The sequence below is a fragment of the Gadus chalcogrammus genome, chromosome 3 (genome assembly GCF_026213295.1).
Source record: "Gadus chalcogrammus isolate NIFS_2021 chromosome 3, NIFS_Gcha_1.0, whole genome shotgun sequence".
Classification (NCBI taxonomy): domain Eukaryota; kingdom Metazoa; phylum Chordata; class Actinopteri; order Gadiformes; family Gadidae; genus Gadus; species Gadus chalcogrammus.
The window spans coordinates 4,071,288-4,092,843 of NC_079414.1; the positions used below are offsets into that span (position 1 = coordinate 4,071,288).

At 43.9% G+C, this 21,556-nt stretch overlaps 1 protein-coding gene across 4 annotated transcripts; it reads right to left on the reverse strand.

Moving 5' to 3' along the window:
• Positions 1–2,886: 2,886 nt before the first annotated feature.
• On the reverse strand, positions 2,887–21,257 carry slc43a1b (solute carrier family 43 member 1b). 4 transcript variants are annotated; one of them, XM_056585180.1, is made up of 16 exons: positions 21,196–21,257; positions 20,915–20,962; positions 18,237–18,391; positions 13,012–13,198; positions 12,634–12,689; positions 12,338–12,414; positions 9,811–9,903; positions 9,385–9,518; positions 8,920–9,059; positions 8,222–8,368; positions 7,513–7,548; positions 7,063–7,201; positions 6,701–6,830; positions 5,993–6,066; positions 4,169–4,292; positions 2,887–4,030 (listed from the first exon to the last, which is right to left on the reverse strand). In XM_056585180.1, the coding sequence occupies exons 3-16, from the start codon at positions 18,388–18,390 to the stop codon at positions 3,815–3,817; spliced, it is 1,707 nt and encodes a 568-aa protein (XP_056441155.1). In that variant the 5' UTR covers position 18,391; positions 20,915–20,962; positions 21,196–21,257; the 3' UTR covers positions 2,887–3,814. The 4 variants fall into 4 exon arrangements, with proteins under 4 accessions (XP_056441155.1, XP_056441162.1, XP_056441168.1 ...); XM_056585187.1 differs by lacking the exon at positions 21,196–21,257 and having other exon boundaries at positions 20,915–20,963; XM_056585193.1 differs by lacking the exons at positions 20,915–20,962; positions 21,196–21,257 and adding an exon at positions 20,257–20,396 and having other exon boundaries at positions 13,012–13,195.
• Between the last annotated feature and the right edge of the window lie 299 nt (positions 21,258–21,556).

Consider the following 21,556-nt stretch of genomic DNA (forward strand, 5'->3'; position numbering starts at 1 on the left):
CAACTGGCCGAGTCTGATTGGACTCTGCGGCTGGGTGAGGCGGCATGCCTGTTGCATAATTGACATACTTATAACATACATATTGAGTAATCAATGTGGACAGGTTAAACAAGCAATCACCACACACCATTGGGGAGACATCTCCTGCATGGCAGTTGAGCACTATTATCATGTTAATTTACTGCAACCTTTACACTACCCGGATCTCTAACATCACCACCCTTTATCGGGAGGAGCCCAATAGAAGTCACCCAGGTGGAGTTGGGGAGCAATTGGCTATGCTACAGTGATGTCAACGTTGTTTCATTCGGTAGAATTGGTGCTAGTTTTGCATTACATCAATGAGGGTGGGCAGGCTGACCAGTGTCTGCTGTGGTCATACGCAGCGTATTACGGCACTAGTGTGGCGAGACAGCCCATATTCTTGTTGCTAGACAGAGTCATAAGACAGAGGGGGACAGTTGTGCCCTCTGTCATTTCTGATGCCCCCTTGTCTGGTCAATCCTGCCGCCTGGGTCTGATCTTTTCCCCAACCTTTTGAGATAATCCTGAACTTGCGATTTATTCTTCAGTTTCCTGCTAATTAACTGTCTGACCTCACTCCCATGAACCAACTTTCAAAACCTAAAAAGCAGATGGACCAATCAGCGCTAGGGAGAGAATGTTTTAGGAACGTCTATAAGCCTTACGCTGTAAACAACTCTCCTCAGAATCAAAGAAGGACTGAAGCTCTGGCTCACTTTGCTATTGATGAATCCAATCGGAAGAAAAGCAAAAACATATATCCCTCTTTGAAAAGTCTTCAGCGTAAACGTCTTATTTTACATTGTTATTCAGTGAATTTCAGATAAAGCATTTGGAATTGGTGCACGTAAGTGGTTATGAGTGCTGTTTGTTGTCTTTCTGGGATTTGGTAGTTTTAAGGGAGCGAGGCCAAACTGATCTTCAGCGAGAAACTGAAATGTGGACCCGTCCAGGATGAACCACAAGGTTATCTTTCGTGTCTTTTAATAAAATAAAACCCCGCTAGGCTAGTCCATGAAGAATTACTTAGTTTTGTCTGTGTGTGAAGCCTGCTTTCTGAAGCCATTGTGATGGGAATTATTGCACCCTATTGACCGGATATGATAAAGCCAATACCCGAGATGGGACAAAGTCACTGTTTGGCAAGTCCCAAGTGAGCCCAAGTCTTAGCAGTCAAGTCCGAGTCGAGTCCCAAGTCAAGACAGGGAAAGGCAAGTCGAGTCCAAGTCAAAGTCACACCAAAGTCATGTCGAGTCCAAGTCCAAGTCCCAAACTTTCCAAAGTCTTGAACAGATCACCATGTTTTTTTCTTACTTTCATTATTAGGCTATTGATAATACTTTCAACATATCACTCTAATGTACAGTTAAGAGTGAGATTTTGTTGGGGGGGGGGGGGGATATTAACATGTAACTGCATACAAAGGTGACATGGTGACTAATGTATGATAGTAAGCATTATTGGCCCTTAACACTAATATTCAGAAACAACACTGCCGCAAAAGGCTATTGGCTTAAGCAACACCAGTAGAGACATATACTTTTCCCTGAACTTTTGAACGTTGCAAAAGCATAACTTTTGCAAAAAAGCATAAATATATATAACTATATATTTATGTGGCATTCAGTCCAATGCTTAAAATATATCTTTGGCATTCAGTAGGCCAATGCTGTGGTACAGTGTTTAAAGTATGACCAAGTGTTTATTTCTGTTCAATAGATAGAACTTTATCAATCCCCTGTAGGAGAAATTTGTTAATGTTTGTCCCTATAAAACAATAATGGTAAAGCTAATATATACAAAACATGACGGTAACTAAGTAAGTCAAACCGTCCAATCTGAAGGCTCTACTTAACCACTCCCCCTACTCACTTCCACCTATGCAAAGCGAACAGAACTGAGTAGGGGAGGGCGTAGCCTAACTAGTTTGTTAACGACCCAGAGAAACGCAACGCCAATTCAATGTGAACATGTATGAGGCTTTAATAAAATCCCGGACGATTCCGCCACACATTTTCTTTTAAATGCCTCAAAAAGAGGGCATGTCCGGGCAAAAGAGGACGTCTGGTTACCCTATGTACGGGAAATCCATTTGATTCCTACCTGTTCCACTCTTACGCCTCGTGCCCACTACCTCCGTCCGTTGACTGATCCCCATTGACTAACGCCTCGTGCCCACTACCGCCGTCCGTTGACTGATCCCCATTGACTTGAATGGGGAGGACGCGCACTGCATGTGGATCAGTCTGTCCGTGGACTTCGGCTTCCGTCAAAAGAGCTGAAAAATGTCTTTCAAACTTTTTCGAGCAGCGAGGATCCGTCATCCCAATCAGATCGCAGTAGGCATATTTACGCACTGTGACGCGACTCGGGCTATGCGAATCACTGGGAAAAGGGGTTATTCTGATCGAAACCAAGCAGGAAGAAGCGGGAAGAAACCCGGCGAAGCGATTTGATTGGCTGAAGGATGCCTGCAACGACACTCCCCCATCAGTTCAGGCAAAGCCTACCACGTCCGTTGACTGACGGAGGTAGTGGGCATGTAAGCGTACCGCTTACATGCCCACTACCTCCGTCAGTCAAAGGCCGTGGGAAGGCGTGCTGACTGGTATGGGGAGTAGCGTAGTCTTTGCAGAGGCATCCGTCAGCCAATCAAATCACTTCGCCGGGTCTTCCCGCTTCTTCCTGCTTGTTGCGATGCAAGATGACCCGCTTTCCTGCTTTCCAGTATCGTCAGAGCCCGAGTCGCGTCACAGTGCTTAAATTCGCATACGCGATTGATGGATGACGTATCCGTCGCTGCCCGAAAAGTTGAAAATGTTTCAACTTTTTGACGGAGCGAAGGCTCCAACGGAACGGACGGATCCACAATGCATTGCGCGTCTGTCCCCATTCAAAGTCAATGGGGATCAGTCAACGCACGGAGGTAGTGGGCACGAGGCGTGACGGTGCAGTGGGCACGAAGCCTTAAATAGCGGCGCAAATTGGTGGGCGCTATCCTGGTAATTTCTCTGCGTGAGAAATACGAAGTGTGGCGTGTCAGCCTGTGCATGGGTTGAATTGCGTGTGTCTCACGCCAAATGTGTGAGACATGAGAGCCCATTTCTTATCAATAGAGTTATAATATGGTCATTGTTTCTGTCTTCAAATGTGTTATGATATGCGCATGCGCCAAAATCCTTATGTTGTGAAAAGTAGCCCAATAGGGTGGGAAAAACCGCCCAATATGGCAACACTGCCTTAACATCCTCAAAATGTAGCCCAATAGGGCGGCAAAAACCGCCCAATTTGGCAAGACTCCTGAACGTCCTCACCCCCAGCGTCAACGTAAATCAATGAGACCAACTGAAACAAAGCCGTTATGAAACTTAAACTGCGAATACTGAAGAAAGCATAAATTATATCGAAATTTTGTTTTGAAATGATTGAAGATACAAGTGTAGATTTGTCTTCGCTAGCTGTTTTTTTTTCATCTTCACGGAAGTGAATGCGTCTTGGGAGTCTAGCCCTCCAAGCAGGAAATATGTTAGATATCTAAAACAATAAATGTTTTTGACTCAAGACAGTTCGAGTCATTACAAGTCAAAGAGGCAAAGTCTGAGTCAAGTCTCAATTCAATAGCAGTCAAGTCTAAGTCGAGTCGCAAGTCATGCGTCATTTTGTCAAGTCAAGTCTGAAGTCATCAAAATCATGACTCGAGTCTGACTCGAGTCCAGGTCATGTGACTTGAGTCCATATCTCTGGCCAATACCGGATGCTATTCCACCTATCTCAAAACAGCAGAGTTGGTCTATGCCGTGAGTCCATTGGCAGCTTGTCTGTTGGTTGTGTGACCTTTGACTTGGACTCCAGCATTGCTTGGGTTCGCTACATTCAGAGGGGTCTTCTCTTTGTTTGATAATTGTTCCCGCTTCTTCTTCTCCTTCGACAGATTTCTACGGTGATAAAACAGGTAGCCAGGCAGCAGGAAGCCAGCCAAAGAGAAACCGAGCAGGCTGACATTGATCTGTTGATTGGGCAGAAGAAGTGCCAAGTTAGTGTCATATGTTTGATCCCACAATTTATTCTATGTCTTTCCAGACAATAATATGAATAAAGGAAAACTACAATAAGAATACAATGAGTGTGTCTGTGTGAGTCCTACCCAGAACGGGTCTCCATTGAGGTGTCCCACCATCAGCATGAACAAAGGCTGCTGGAGCAGAGCAAACAAGGCACTGACCATAGACTGCATACCGGTCAGCGTCCCAAAGTGGTTGGCCGGATAGCTGGAGGCATACAACAACAACGTCTAGATGAGACCAAATCTAAGACTTGTGACTAGACGGAACGATCATTTTCGTCTATTCCCAAAGTGGTTGTGCCGGATAGCTGGAGGCATACAACAACAACGCCTAGATGAGACCATATCTAAGACTTGCGTCTAGACGAAACAGTATCAGAACTACACCTGATGCCATCGCATGCTGTCTCTCGAGATTTACCTTGTCCTAAAGAAAGGTAGGCAGAATCAGTAGATCTGGAAAGATTGAACCAAGATACTTATTCAGATATATATCCACAAGTTATTCTTGAGTAATAACTCGATTTGACAAAGGCCTTGGTTACTACAGTTTGCCTTTGAAGGGCAAGCAAATCGACAATTTACCATGCAGATCTACAGTTTACCATGTAGATCTACATTTTACCAAGCAAATCTAGAGTTTAAAAGCAGGTCTACAGTTTACCATGCAGATCTACTGTTTACAAAGCAGATCTACAGTTTAACTAGCAGATCCACAGTTTACCAAGCAGATTCACAGTTTACCAAGCAGATCCACAATTTACAATGCAGATTTACCAAGACAGACTGCCATTTATTTACGTCAACAATGAAGTGACAGCGATTGTGTAACACAATGATAACGATGATGAGGAGAAGGAGCTAAAGACCTAAACTTGGTGTAATATAAACTTAAATTAAAAACTTGTAGACGCTCATTCCTGCTAATCTGCTTCTCCGTTAATAATAAGGATCCTTATCTAACTAGGGCTCTGTTCCCAGGAGCCTCTGGTCATGCAAAGAGACATGTTGACAACCGTTTTAGTTTCCACCATGCTACACATAGCCAAAGTCAGTTCAGCTTGTACTTTATGCAATCTATGTTGGTTTGGGATACACTTCTAATCAGATGTTAGTGTTACATCCATTGGGGACATTTGGAGAGAGACGTATCCTGTTTAACCCCGTTTTAGTTAGGCTGTACTTAGTGCAGGGTACTTTTATATTGGCCTATTGAGTAGAAATATGGGCTATATGAAGAGGAGTGCTGCTGCCCGTCTCCTGGGCAGGTGAACACCACTAGACACTCAGGAATTTAACCGGGGATTGCATCTCAAGTTCACCTTGTCAGATCACTGGTATTAAGACAGTAAATATCCAATGTATTTCTTGCTTCAAAAAAAACTTTCAAACTACATTTCCTGCTATTCGAGATGTGTGATTATCTGAATACATCAACACTGTAGCATCATGCAGAGATGCTTTGTGCTTCACTATTGATGTCGGGACGTAGCTGGTTGTTATTGTAAGACTCAAACAAACCTATTTAGACATGCTGAAGGCTTTAGTTTGGATATTTCATTATATATCCTGCTTCAACACGCTGCCTAAATACAACTGGACACCTCTGAGCGAGTTCCCCTATGACAGAGCCTTAAAGCTAAACTAAAGACATACCTGGCTGAGATATATAATATATTCTATATTTTCTTATTCAGTTGTTCACAATCTGCAACCTCAACAGTAGAGGCCACTAAAGCCTGAACACTTCTCCTTTAGATGATGTATGTAAAACCTGCGCACCACCCAGGTGCCACAAAACCCTGTCCCTCGCTGCTGAACGTGATCCTGGAGGAAACGCTGAACCAGGGCTATATGGGGGGGAGACGGAACATTAGTGGGGATACAGCCTAGTGGTTTACTTACACGGCCGCATACAGACCCCCACAGCAGGAGTGGATGAAGCCTCGGACCACTGTGTGGAGGACGAACGACACCACCTGCGCACACACACACACACACACACACACACACACACACACACACACACACACACACACACACACACACACACACACACACACACACACACACACACACACACACACACACACACACACACACACACCACCTTCTGAACTCCTTTGCGTAAGCAGATGTCTCTGTGCTTTTGATTTTCAAAAGCACAGAGATATATAACTAGTGCTGCAAACATCTTTGTCGATGTGCTTTGCTAAGGGACGGACACAGTCGGTGTTGTTCTGATTACTACATCTTCTCCTCCTTTCAGGCAGCCTAGGCACGAGGAAGTGCAGGGCTGCCTCCTGCCAATTCAAATTAACGACACATTCGGTCGTTGCAAACAGAGGTGGTGTACGTCATTATTGACAAATATAGGAAGTAAGATCTGATCACAAGACTCGTTCTTATACCAGGTCCCAGCTGACGTCTTCAGAGCTGTCCACTTGTGAACATTTCACCAGATCAAAGATGAATTCTGATGGTGTTTACAGGCCTCAGAAAGACATTGGTTCTGTTTAAAATCGGGTGTCCACAACTATTTACAATGTCACCATTTCGCAACCTGGTTACCTTTATAGTTCCCTATAACATCACAGTATGTTTTTTTCTTACCTGTATGGGCAAGTTGTCAATCAAAGAAATAATTCCAAATGTGACGAGCAGAAGATTGGTGAAGATGAACGCTCTCAGAGCGTTGGTTAACTTTTGGATTTTCTTATCTCTCTTCGGGGAAACTGATTGGCTGGAAGAGAGAAGGTCAAGACGTGAATGAATCCCCCCAAGATGGGATGTTTGAGACGAGACTGTGCTTCCTAGTGACACTAATTTGAGTCAACTTTGATTGTTCCCAGCTTCACCTATAAGTAAGATGTGGATTCAAGTGTCTGCTAAATGACTAGATGTAAATGTAATATGTACAGAAGTGACATTGCCGTGCACCAGTACTTAAATGCTTCAGCTGCAGCTGATCTTACATTTTTTCTGTGAGAGCGAGGACGTCCGCCTCTTCTTCCTCGCACTCCTTCAGCCTCCAGTCCATGATGTAGCCAATCAGGGGGCAGGTCAGCAGGCACAGCAGCTGCAGAGAGCCAAATATGGAAGAGTAGAACCCCACTAGAGGAGGAAAGAATATCAGAGGTCAAAGATCAATGATCACAAACAACAAGACATACATTTTCTCTTGTGATCCCGAAAGTGTCATTTAAAATCCCCAAAAATGGTTCCCTCAATGTGCAACGGGTATGAAGCCTCACCCAGCCCCTGAGTCCAATCAGACTCGGCCGGGTGAGGCTGCTTAAACCAGACATCCTCCACACACTCTCCCACAAATACATTTAGAGGCTGAGGGACCACAGCAAGAGAGAGAAGGGGAGATATTTAAGGAAAACAGAAAACCCTCTCCTTTCCAGATGCTGAGGTCTCACCTTGTTCCTCGGACTGCAGAAGCAGCTCTTCAGATGCTGTAACAAAAAGACACTTATTGTTATGAAACACTATTTCCAAATGTGTTCAGCACTGAGCATGTGAAGGAAAACTGTGTAACCGTGGGGGGGGCTCTGACACGGTGACCGCCCAAAGTTTAAAACATAAATACATGGCTCTAGTTTGATTCTGATACTTAACGTAGAGTCCAATCAAAACTCGTTCTTTACCAACATTTCCACTTAGATCTACTTTATATAAGTGTGACAGACAGCTTTAATGCTTAGACCCATTCTTGTCTTTTACATTTACATTTACATTTAGGGCATTTAGCAGACGCTTTTATCCAAAGCGACTTACAATAAGTACATTTGTCATAAGAAGTGCATCAATATATCGCTGTCGGTACAGAAAGGATGTTCATAGAACCAAGTGCAAGTACCACAATCGCTAGGTCAATCAATTCCCCGTGTTACAGCCATGATAGCAGCTACTGCAGTTGCTACACAGTTACGGTTGAGGAAATAATGTGTGTGAGAGTTTATTATTGTTACGGACGATCATAAAGCAAGCTTATAAACAGACAAATAGCGTAGAAAAATATGACTTTGTCGGCCACATTATATCATAAGGAATAAATACATGCTTTATGGAATGTGTTAATGTGTCTGTGCCTGAAGTGTACAGTATGTGAGTAATGTGGGCCCTCACGATACGGTTCGCCGTGGGTGACCAAGTACTCCAGCATCTTGTTCATGGCTCCCATGAAGAAGATGAGCCTTAGCTGGGTCATCGCCATGGTGATGAGACTCCACAGGAAGATGGGAGAGCAGACGGAGTGAGAGAGGGGAACAGCGCCTGGACAACAGGGGGCAGGGCGAGGAACATCAGGATGTATACGAAGCTATGCTACCGAAGAGAACATGATTAGCGTGTGGAAGTGTATTTCTAAATGTTGATTAAAGTGCGACTTTAAATCATGGAAATGCTGATCTTCCGCAGTTAAGCTAAACACACTGGTGCGTTGCAAATCCTTCTAGTCTCAAGCAGCTTATGGACAGCTTCTAAGAAGCCCCTTGAGACGCAATGTGACACCGTGTGCCTCAGGAGTCTTTGTCAAAGCAAAACGTAGTCGGATAGTGCCATCAACGTGGATTCACTTTTCATTATGATAATGAGCAAATGGAAAATAAGTAAAAATTGGGTAGATCTCATAATGCAGAGAGAAAACACTGGGAGTCCCACAGGCTGATAAAGAGTGTTTGTATCCGCAAACAGAAATCTGCAAAACCTCACTAGTGTGTATACTAGAGTGTATACTATTGTGTATACTTCACTAGCGTTTTAACACAAAACAAAAAACAGACGATATGAACCACAAAAAAACCTTATTGACGTCCGATCCTCACCCTGCGGCTGTGAGCCGGGTTGGGTGGGCTCGTCTACTTGGGGGCTGTTGGTGGTCTCCACGGTGGACACATGGGTGTAGGAGGACCTGTCCCCTGTCATCTTGTCCTCTATCATTACGCCACTCAGCTTCACCTTTTTCCTGTAAGGAGTAGAGGAGAGACGGTGAGGAAAGCATTTTAGCAGACTATTTTATTCCAAAGGCCCCTACCCACTCTGCAACAAACCCGTACTGAGTCTGCCTCGGGGGGGGACAGCGAGACACCGACAAACTACAGTCAAGGAACCATATAACCTTCTATCTACCATCTACTGTGAGGAGGGTGGGTGAGTGAGTGAGTGAGTGAGTGAGTGAGTGAGTGAGTGAGTGAGTGAGTGAGTGAGTGAGTGAGTGAGTGAGTGAGTGAGTGAGTGAGTGAGTGAGTGAGTGAGTGAGTGAGTGAGTGTGTGTCGGTGTTTGTACTAACGTGTATCGGATGTCTTCTGGCGCAGGGAAGGACTCTGCGGGCCAGTTCAGGAAGCAGTTGAGGAACACCAGGCAGGCCATCCCAGACCAGACCCACATGATGACCCGGAAGGACACTCCCAGGTCGTATATCAGCTGCACACACACACACACACACACACACACACACACACACACACACACACACACACACACACACACACACACACACACACACACACACACACACACACACACACACACACACACACACAAACAAACACATACACGATACAAAAACGGGGAAAGAGATCGTGAAAGATTATGAATGTGTGTGTGTGTGTGTGTGTGTGTGTGTGTGTGTGTGTGTGTGTGTGTGTGTGTGTGTGTGTGTGTGTGTGTGTGTGTGTGTGTGTGTGTGTGTGTGTTTTTGTGTGCTGGTTGGTACCTTGACACCTGGAAAGGTCACAGCAGAGGACGCATACGAGCCGATCATCAGGGAGAGGATGGTGGAGCGCACGTTTCCAAACATGTTAGGCAGCTGGACACAGAGAGGGAGGACACACACACACAAACACACACACACACACACACACACAAACACACGTACACAAACACACACACATACACAAACACATACACACACATTTCATTGATTTCAGCTTCATCTAGCACATTACTTAATTTATTTGACATTGATTATCAAAATGCAACGCTGGGCTGGATCTTTGAACACTGGCTATACGCACACCAAATTCCCATCGGCAGACCAGTGACTCCCCTACCAGCAGGTGGCAATGTAGCCCTGGCAATTGCCTCTGTATTAGTAGTTAAGAATAATATATTGGCCAGTGCTGAGAAGATCCCTCCACACCAAAGATAGCAAAGATGATCAAATAAGGCATGAGTGGCAACAATATAGCTGTTTTTTTGACTTGGGGATCTGGCCCAAATAATCTTGGGGTTCGACTAACGTATGACTAAAATCTATGGTAACCAACTGTCGCTCCCACTATGGTATTTTAGAACATGAGAATCTTTCTGTATTGCATTTGGATGAAAGATGACCGGAGGCTGACAGGAAGCTATAAGTGATCATATCCTCATAGAACGACATGCTGTGCTGTGAAAGCCTCTGAACCACATCAGAGATGAACATGCCACACGTTCTACTGAAAGCTAGCCGTTTAAGCTAATGTGCCATATGTTGCACATGGTACATACTTTCCCTACAATGCCTGTTTATTTTACAGCTGTGCTTGAACATCAGCCAGCCAGCCAAGCAGATAGTCAGTGATTATTTTAGGTGAAACTGACCTGAAGTAAACTACACACTGAACAACAAATAATGGTCAAATCAAGTCTCAAGTTATGGCATTTCTATAACTCATCTTTATATATATATATATATATATATATATATATATATATATATATATATATATATATTATATATATATATATATATATGTATATTATATATATATATATATATATATATATATATATATATATATATATATATATATATATATATATATATATATATATAATAATAATAATAATAATAATAATACATTTTATTTATAATGCACTTTATATTCAAGAATCTCAAAGTGCTTCAGAGAAAAAAATACCAAAAAACTATTAAAAAGGGGGAACCTCAAAGAAAGTTTAGCTAAATGCTCTTTTAAAGAGATGGGTTTTGAGGTTCCGTTTAAAAAGAGCTGTAGTCTGTGGAGCCCTCAGGTGGTCAGGGAGGGCGTTCCATAGTCTAGGGGTATATATATATATATATTCTTAAAAATCACACAGGCATGCACAGATTCACTTAAAGCCATGGTAGGCAGCCAGATAAAGACACATTTTTAAAGTACCCAACCTAAAACGCCCACCCCTCCCTTCAGGTCTCCCTCAAAGCCACTCCCCAAAAACGAGTGACCAGCTGGCTTCAGAACAGGTCGGGTCTTCTTATGGAAGACCCTGGTCTTGAGGAAGAGACTTCCTGCCTACCTGGCTATTCGGGCCAATCACATGATTTTACGGTCTTATTTGGCTTATAAAGGCCTGTGACAGCTACAGATACCAGATATTTTTCTATTTATGTCGGAGTAGTTGATTTAATGATTGCTATTGAGATGTAAAGATAATTTAAACAAATACAACAAAAAAGGCTTCTAAAATAAATTGCCTGGCTTCAGTTTAAAATCCCTTTTACAGGTTCACAGTTATACTCACACACACAGGGAGCTAAGGACAAATAAGGGCAAGGACATGAGGGAAGGAGTGTGTGTTTGTGTATGTGTGTGTGGTTGTGTGTGTGTGTGTGTGTGTGTGTGTGTGTGTGTGTGTGTGTGTGTGTGTGTGTGTGTGTGTGTGTGTGTGTGTGTGTGTGTGTGTGTGTGTGTGTGTGTGTGTGTGTGTGTGTGGGGGGGGGGGGGAGGGTCTAACTGTGTGTTTTAGATAGGGTTAGGAAGGTATGGGAGGGGTGTGTAGGCTGTCCACATTTGTCATTGGCTAGGGGCGCCCCGCTAGTATTCAACACGCACAATGGAACAGCAAATGTCACTCAGAAACACACACACACACGCACTGAGAGACACGCACAATGTTATGTTTGGCAACATGTGGGTGAGCGAGTGCAGCTGTTATTGAAGAGAGCACTTGAGATGACGCAGAGTTTGGCTACTGCTGACAACAAGCATCTCAGGGTGCTTGCTTAAGGGTACAAAATGTCTCTACATACTTTCAAATGAAAAGAAGTACAAGGCAACACTACTTATCGTGCAAAACATTTTGTCCATGCATTCTGTTTACTCAAAACAAGAAGATATTATGCAATGAAAGTGCCATGTTTGACCAGTCAATAGAAAAGTACAGAACAAATTACTAAACTGGTCACTAGTTTAGTTTAAAGCTGAAATTCAGGGTATATTAGTTTATGCGTATGCTTGTGTATTTGATGCACATCTTACAGTAAGTGAGGTAAAAGTGAGGCAGATTCCTCCGAAGCCGTTGAAGGACACAGCGAGGAAGATGATGGGCGACAGTACTGTGGAATGAGGAAGGTGAAGAAAAACAACAGAGTCAGGAAGTAGAGAGAAGGAAGTGAGGCTCCCCTGACCCGGTGGGCTGACACAGGAGCCACATGACTGACCCGACCGCATGAGGAGCTCTCAGAATGTCAAGGTGGAGTTCATTTATAGCTGAATGAGGCGCAGAGACGGTGTGTGTGTATTTTTATGATACGGTTATTGATGTGTTGTCTCACCTTCAGGATTATAGGCTGCTGCAGATATCATGGCACAGGAGGCAGCGAAACACGCACTGAAATACAGGCCACAGTTCAAACAATGGAAATAATATTGATAGCATAACTGCCAACGTCATATTTTAAGGTTCATCTTTTATTCAGGGTGAAAAAGGCCAGTCAAATGGATGACCGAGGCAGATAGTGATTATGGAATGTAAAAAACGCTCTGATTGGCTTAGGATATAGCCAACGAGGCACAGCGTTAGGAGAGTAGAGTTAAGTAATCCCAATTGGCCGAAAATATGACTTGGGCAATTATGCTATGAGGCTAGCGATATACAACACACTATCCCATCAACTCAATCCCACCAGGCACCGCGGTGCAGACAGACCCACCTGCCGGTCAGCCTGAGAGGACGGGGCCCGTATCTGTCCATGAGGATGCCAAGTGGAAGTGTTGCGGCGCTCAGCAGGAAGGAGCCGATTGTGAAGCCCAGGTTGAGCATCTCCTCCTGGTCCACACAGCTCTGCCACTCCCCGCTCTCCAGGGACGTCAGGTTGCTGCCGCCTGTCTGGTTCTCTTCTACACGGAAACCAAGGTATTTCCTCTGTCATTAAATCAACTCATTGAAATTCGTTGAAGTTCAATCCTATCAAAAGTGGCATGCATCAAATCATTTATGTTTCTTAATCCTTAATATATAAAGAGAAAGCCTTGAATGAACTGACTTACCCAAGCAAGCAATCAGACAAGCAAATGTATTTATAAATCACGTTGTTAACTATCCAAGAGGGATAATATGGATCTGGACCAGGGAAATAGGGACTAAATCTAAATCCTTGTTCTCATACAATGGCCCTATCAGCTACTGCCTGGAATTTAAGAGTTTGATTACTCTTTAAATTATTAGTTCACCCTAACAAACTTTACTTGTGAAAACACCCTTACTTTTAGAGTTATTCCTTTAAGGGCATTTTAATGCAAAATAGTAAGGTTGACTTGCTCATTTGTTTCAATTTTTTAAGAAAACAACCCAGAAGCCATACCTAATGGATCTTTGGATGTATTATAAGACAGAAGATCGCTTGTGATAAAGACATTAGCCAACAGACAATCAGTGGAATTACACCTTGTTTCCTCTATCATTACAGAGATTTTAGACCGAAGTAGTAGATCACGTTTCAGAAGGGGACACTTTTCTTCAGTTTACTACTGCCGGCCGAGTTTGTGTTCACCAGTTACTCGCTTACAGGTCCCAACCTGCACTCAAATGATTGGTAAAAATAAATTTGAAGCAAGGTTAACGCCCCTTAAAGGTCCCATGGCATGGTACTTTATGGATGCTTGAATATAGATATTAGTGGGCCCCTAACACAGTATTTGAAGATGTTCCTGAAATTCAGCCGTGGTGCAGAATTACAGCCACTACGAGCCAGTCGCACATTGAGCTTTCCTCAAATGCGCCGTTTCGGTGTCTGTAGCTTTAAAGTGGAAAGGAAGCAATCAAATAAACAGATGTCTATAGCACTAGTTAAATATTTCAATATACCATAAATACAAATAAAGTCGGAAATATGAACCATTATTCAGAATAAAGCACAAACAAGTTGCATAAATTATAATGTTTTCAGCCTGTGCGCCGCCATCTCTGTTTTCAGAATACGATGACGTCACGGGAATGGTTGGTAACATTCTATGTTGTTTACATAGCGGCTCATAGCCTCACTAGCCGCGTTTACATGGCACATCTGATCCGCATAGATTTCTATGCGGCATAGATCTGTTCCTAAAATGTGTTCCGAATGTACTGTATACATGGCAGTAACAAAAGTGTCCGTTATGTCTCTCGCGCACACCTGACACATCTCTGGACCGGCGGCGACATAATGGATGTCTTATCACTATCGGGGATTTTAAATTTGATTTTAATGAAAGCACAGCAGGAGAGAGCTTTTCTCTGCCTGCTGCTTCAATTAAGAAGGAGGAGGACAGCGCAGCAACGTATTATTATATATTAACCCTAAGCTCCGCCGCAAACAAGAGGAATTTGGATGAGAGTCCGCAGCCAAGACTGCTGGGAGAGAGTGGTCTTACGGGAATTTAGTGACCAGGAATCCTCGAAGGTCCAATTGCGAACTACTGCAGCTGCCATCTCTCTAAGTTAAGAAGTATTTTAACGTTCAGCCTGCAAAAGTACAAGTAGTAGCCTACTCATTTACAGTAATCTCGGACGCACGCGGACACTACGATACGCAAACACGTCATTAATAAACACCCATGTCCCGTCGCTTAGCAACCGGACACGCTTACCGGACTACTTTTACGGAGTGATAACAAAGACGTGAATCAGGCAATAAATCCACTTTCCTTGACAGCGGTGAAGTTCAGTGTGCTTAAAAGTACCGACGGAGCTCAGTGGACCAATTGCGAACTACTGCGGCTGCTCTAAGTTAAACCCCAATCTATTCGGAATAAGTGCATACATGGCGATTAAAACGGACTACACCACCTCTTCTATTCGGCATAGAATCTATGCCGAACAGATAATTGTATTCCGAATGAGGCGTATACATGATCATTTTCTGTTCCGCATAGAAATCTATGCGGAACAGATGTGTCCATGTAAACGCGGCTACTGGAGGTGATAATAACTGACATCTCCCGGCTCTGCCCGTCCACAGGATGTTGTTTACAGCTATGAAAAGTAGTACACGGGTGCAGCAGCTGGGCTACCACGCTGTCTTACAGTTCGTTCATTTCATGATACATGTAATTGTCGTGCCATTTGGGTGTGCACATGAATATGCGAAAATAGTGCAACCGACGGTGTTTGCAAATGGATTATTTCCGAAATCAATGGATTATTTTGGCGATGGATTAGAAATGATCAAGAGCATGGAGCGAGTCTGCAAACAAGACAATCTTCGAACAGTGAGTGTACTAATTTCTCTGTTTCTCTAGTACTAGAAGCTAAGTTTACCTCTCGTTCCTCTGCCTGGCAAGCGCGTTTCTGCACTCTTTCTCTGCGCATAAGAGCAGCGCCCGGGTCCGATTTGACAGGTCTGTCCGTGTCTCCAGCACTATAGCCAATAAAATTAAAAATTGTTGGCACAGCATCTGGCTTCAGCCGATTGGTGGGACAGCAAAAGCTCCCTCTTCAATGTAATCAGCCTCTATAAAGTGGTCGCTACATACTCTCTGCCCTCATCCCATTCGGGGGCTGAGGCGTTTCAATGCAGCTAACCATCTTTGGAGCAGTTTAGGCTTCTTGACAGGAATGACATGGAAATGAACTATTTTACCACTCTCTTTTACCCGATAATATTAGTTTGAACATCAAGGGGCAATACAAAATGACCCCCCTGTTCTTCTTCCAAGATTTGACATGTTTATTTGAAAGCGCTAACCATTCTGATGACGTAGCGCCTGCATTTTTAAAACATGGCCGCGCCCTAGTTGCGAAAGTCGTTATCAACATTTCATTTTCCAGTGAAACTACTTGAATTTCAGGTTTAATGAAAATCCATGTATTCTCAAAAATGAAAAAGCAACCAAAAAATGGTCACAGTTCTCATTGCTTAATTTCCACTTTAATCCAAATGAGGAGGAGGGAGGCGGGCCAAGGAGGAGGGTGGGGGTGTGGCCCTGAGCATCTTGCGGCCACGGTACCATGCGCTATGTTTACAGTGGATGTATCGCAATGGCGAGGCGCACACAGCCTTTGGCCGTGTTCTGTAAATATTCTGGAACACTCCGGGTGCTCCGGCGATGGTACTGGAGCTCTATATCTAAATAATATCATATTATACATAGATATCATGTAATATATATTATCACGGCCAAAAGCTGTGTGAGCCCCCAGACGATATTATGAATCTCAAACGACTGCGTCGGGTTCTCCGACGTCTTTGGTTCTTCCAAGTCCACATCAATCTGAAGTAGACTGAACCACGACATGGAGAAGAAAGGGATTGTTGCCCGCGATTGTTGACCGCGGTTGTCTCCCGCCGGAGCCTCGCTGCCAAGGGACCACCGCCTCCTGCAGCAGGCGGCGCCGAAGCAGTGGTCCATCGGCAGCGGGCAGCGGGAAGCGGGCCTCATGCGGGAGACATTCGCGGGCAACAATCCCTTTCTCCTTCATGTCGTGGTTCTTGTACTTCAGGGAGTCAAAGCCAAAGTTCCTTTCCCCCAATTCTATCTCCACCATGGCTGAGATAACCCCCACTAAGAGTCTCGTTGTGGAAATACCAGAGACGAGACAAAGTCATCGTCTCTGAAATGCGCCGAACACAGCACTAATCTGGCTCCAGTTTTGTGGTATTTTTCTAAAAAAATTGCAACCATTTCTCCCTTGGATCCGTCTTCGGCAGGAGATGCAATGTGGACGTTTTGCTTTAGCATGACACACAGGTTCGATTTCGTTCTGCCATTGCATTCAGAATTCTGTAACTAGCCTGTTATTAAGCAGCACTAGCTCAATCTCGACTCCTTCAGAATTTCTGTGGGTGGTTACGAACCACCCGAGTGGGCAGGTCCATGAATAATAATTTGACAACGCTACGTAGCAGTGTCACCGTATCCAGATTGGCTAATTTTTTCGGCCTTTTTCCTTTCATTGGCTATTGCATACAGCAGACAAACTGCATACAGTTTGTATGTATACAAACATACATACAAACTATATGCTATGTAAGGTGACCTTGGGTGTCTTGAAAGGCGCCTCTAAATTAAATGTATTATTATTATTATTATTACAGGTTCACAGAAACTTACCACAGGTCACAAACTTATTCTGACCAATGTTATTTAACGAACAATAGGAAAAATGAGATTTTAATGGCATGGGATCTTTAACACAGATTTGAGTCTTCCATCAGACTTCAAATATTAATCTCAAGTCTGATTTGTGAGACTATGTGACATAGGACTTTGAATCTTACTTACAAGGGCTTTAATCTTATTTAAAGGGACAGTAAACCTAAATCGCCTCTTTATGTTCATCATAGTGCTATTTTGTGCTTTATGCTCATCATAGTGCTATTTTGTCACTGTTACTATTGTAGGACCCTTGTTTAGAGGAAACAGCTGTCAGTTCCTGTGTTCTTGCCAAGCGCTGCCAACAAGTTTGTGAACGCTCTACTAGGAGTATGTGGATGCGTGGAGCTCCGTCTTCTCAGACACTTACAGTATAAAGCCACGGTGTGCGTGGCGCTTTTGAAATAGAACATCTCTTGTTATAACGCTCATACACAATGAAGGTACTAGGTTAAAACAAATAACACAAAGTGACATTGGGGGTCATAACAAGGGGAATAATATGATCCCTCTCCTACCAAGAACTCCCAGCCCAAAATATATTTAAAAATTCTGATAGTGTTCAGATTCGAGCTGAAACAGGGGGTTCCCTTCTTCTAAACCCCTGTTTCGTCTGTTTATCCTACCATTTTAGCTGCCCATTCAGGCAACCATCGCACTGAACACGATCCATGGAAGAAGGGCTCTGTCTCCTACAGTCCGTTACTGGCTTTCCTCCTTGCCCACTAGAGGGGCGTAGGGCAAGTGGGGGTCTCATAAAGTGAATCCCTTTTAGAGTGTGACTACGAGCATGGGACGACTCTACCTGCACACAGGTGGGAGTAGAAGCCTTCCTTCTTCAGCATGATGAGCAGCGAGCCCCATCCCAGCAGCACGGCGGAGAAGAGCAGATTCTCGATGACCGCCGTCACGGCCATCCACCACCGTCTCCGGTACGCTGTGGACAGGCTGGGTGCCATGCTGGGGAGAGGCAGCCGCCACACCACAGGGTTTACTGACTGAATGACACTCAGATCATATCAACAACAGTGATAGTTGCAGTGTAACAGTCAGAAACAGGTTTGAAGAAAGAGGATGGCTGTGAAAGAGTTAAATAGTGCAGGTTTAATGTGTGTTTGCTAATAACTACTCCTGATTAAATGCTCATCAAGTTACATTAAAGACCACAAAGCTATCTCATGGTTTGCTTGTTTGTACCCTTCACAATAGTACCACTTTTCCTAAGTAGTGACAGCGTTATTCGTAATGATATAAACAGGGGGAGGGGGGGGGGGGGTCAGGCAGTGACGAGAGGGAATAGGGGTAGACATAGATGCACGCCCCCTTCTAACCTTTCCAAGTAGCTGGGGAGATCAAATATCCTGGGCACGAAAAACATGAGTCTATGAGCTCATGCTTACTCACGCATAAACACACGCAGTCACTAGAACCAATCCATATGCAAAGAAACCATAAGGAGCTTCCGTTACTGTATAGTATGTCATTTTGGCACATATACATGTATTCAGATGTCTGTGTGAAGAGAGTACAATTACTTCTGTATGTGAGATGGAAACTATTTCAACCCCTAGAAGGTCTCAGGGCAGGAAGGTGACTTTGAGAAAGCAAGTGTGCTTCAGACACACACACATACACAAACGTAAAATTTAAAACTGGTTGTACATTGCTAGATTCATAGATGCATTACACAGACAGACAGACAGACAGACAGACAGACAGACAGACAGACAGACAGACAGACAGACAGACAGACAGACAGACAGACAGACAGACAGACAGACAGACAGACAGACACACACATACACACACACACACACACACACACACATACAGTCCACAGACAACAAAAAACAGTACAGCACTTTTAAAGTATCAAAAAGTGAGTTACTGGTAAAGGCAAGCTTTTCAGACTGGGAATGTACTGTCCTCTTTCAGGAAATAAAGAAACATTTCAGAACATGAATGTACTGAGTGGCTACAGCTCCACAGGAGTTGGACGTAGTTTTATCTCCCTGAGAGATGGGGGTGTTGCGGTAGGGCGTATACGATACAAGTGTGGCAGAACTCCTGATCCATCTGTTAGAGCGCTCTGAATGCAGCGGCTGCACAGCAGAAGGCATACAAGGTCTTCCACCGCTCGCCCCACCTCAGTGTCTGTAGAGCGGGCCACCCATCAGCCCACCGAGTCACATGTCAGAATACATCATAGTACCGACGGCAGACACATCCACGAGAGGTGGATACAAGATAAGCAGGTGTAAACATAGATGTTGCCGTGTCTGAGTCCTATAGATGATTAGCATATTCCTAGACACACCCACACAGAAACACCCACACAGACACACCCACCCACCTAGCCCCCCCCCCACACACACACACACACGCACGCACACACACACACACACACACACACACACACACACACACACACACACACACACACACACACACACACACACACACACACACACACACACACACACACTTATTAATCTTACTTTAACCATTGTTGAGATAAAGCAAAATACTGATATAGGCTACTTATATACACAAAGTCGGTGGAGGAAAAACAGCCCGTCCAGGAGTCCAAAGGAGCAGGAAAAAAAGCGATATCGATGAGTGCACAGGGACAACAGATGTGTGCGCACGGACACGGGGAAAGCACATTTCTCTATTTGTACTCCAGACCTTGACTAACAGTGTGGCCAGCAGACAGCAGAGAGACGGCCATAAAGCCACGCGTTCTGGGCGCATTTAAACCACCGCAGGCTAAACGAGCTGCCCTAACATAGAGCAGAATAAAAATACAGGCCAAGTCAACTTACTTCTTGTTTCCTTTTAGTTAGATAGTGTCCGCGCTGTATCCTTGAATTCCAGTAGATTTTTATTGTGACCAGTCTCTAGGACTCGCTGGTTGACCTAGTGCAAAAAACTTGTGCCGGTCTCACCTCGCTCTCACCATATGTCTATAAATGGAGCCCGCAACTTCCCCCCCCCCCCCCCCCCCCCACACACACACACACACACACACACACACACACACACACACACACACACACACACACAGACACACACACATACCACGCATGCTGGGCGCAAGCGCGCCAAATCCTTCTAACGATCCTAAACCTGCAGCGGTAGTCAGTGTGGTACGAGGACCTCCAGTCGTGGATTGATCCAGGCGGTCCTCTAAATGAATCACCTAAGAGTTAGGTGATTCACACTTTTCACACTTAAGAGTCCTGCGGCTGTCTGAGTCCCAGTATCGCCAGTAAGTGCAGCCCAGTGTAACGACCCTTCCTCCTCGGATCCATGACCCCAAAACCCCCACACTGGAAGATCTACAGACACGTTTGGTGTGAAAGTCGGATGAAGGTTTTCTCCCTTAGGTCTGTAACGGTAGGTTGGTTGAGAACCGACGTATGTATTAAGATATTGTAAACAATTACGGTACAGTTAATGGCTATTGTTCAGATAACCTACCTATGTTTTGACCTTGTTATGCTGTGCGTGAGTTTAGCTGCAGACCATCTGTTTGAAGTCGAAATAAAAAACAGGAATTATTGGTTATTCTGTCTCGTATTTTTATTATATATATATATGTATATATATGTATATATATATATATATATGTATATATTTGTACATATATATATATGTACAAATTAAGGAAATTAAGAACAAAAAGCATGTTAGTTTAACAAACTTTAATTGACGCTCTTATAGCCTGTATTTTAAACAAATACAATGTTGTCCTAACTTACATATTCGAACAGGTCCTGCTGCATTAATGACTCACTGGAGCAGCGGGTCTCATGAGGTCAGAGACAGCTCTCAAAAATGTTTCCTATATCCACAAGTCACGTGGACGCAATTATTTCCTAATGGAGGGGGGTTATATGAGTTGTTATTCTAAACCAGCATCTGCTGGTCTTAATAGTCAACAGAATTATCAACATATGGAGTGAACAGCTGAAGGCTACTATCGACATGCCTTCATATTCTTATGTTCACATTACAGATCCCCATCTGGATTTTCAATGGGAGTCATTAGAGTTGACCGACCATAAACTGGACAATAGAGTAGCAGCTACTAGAATAACTATTCCCAGAAAATCAACTTAG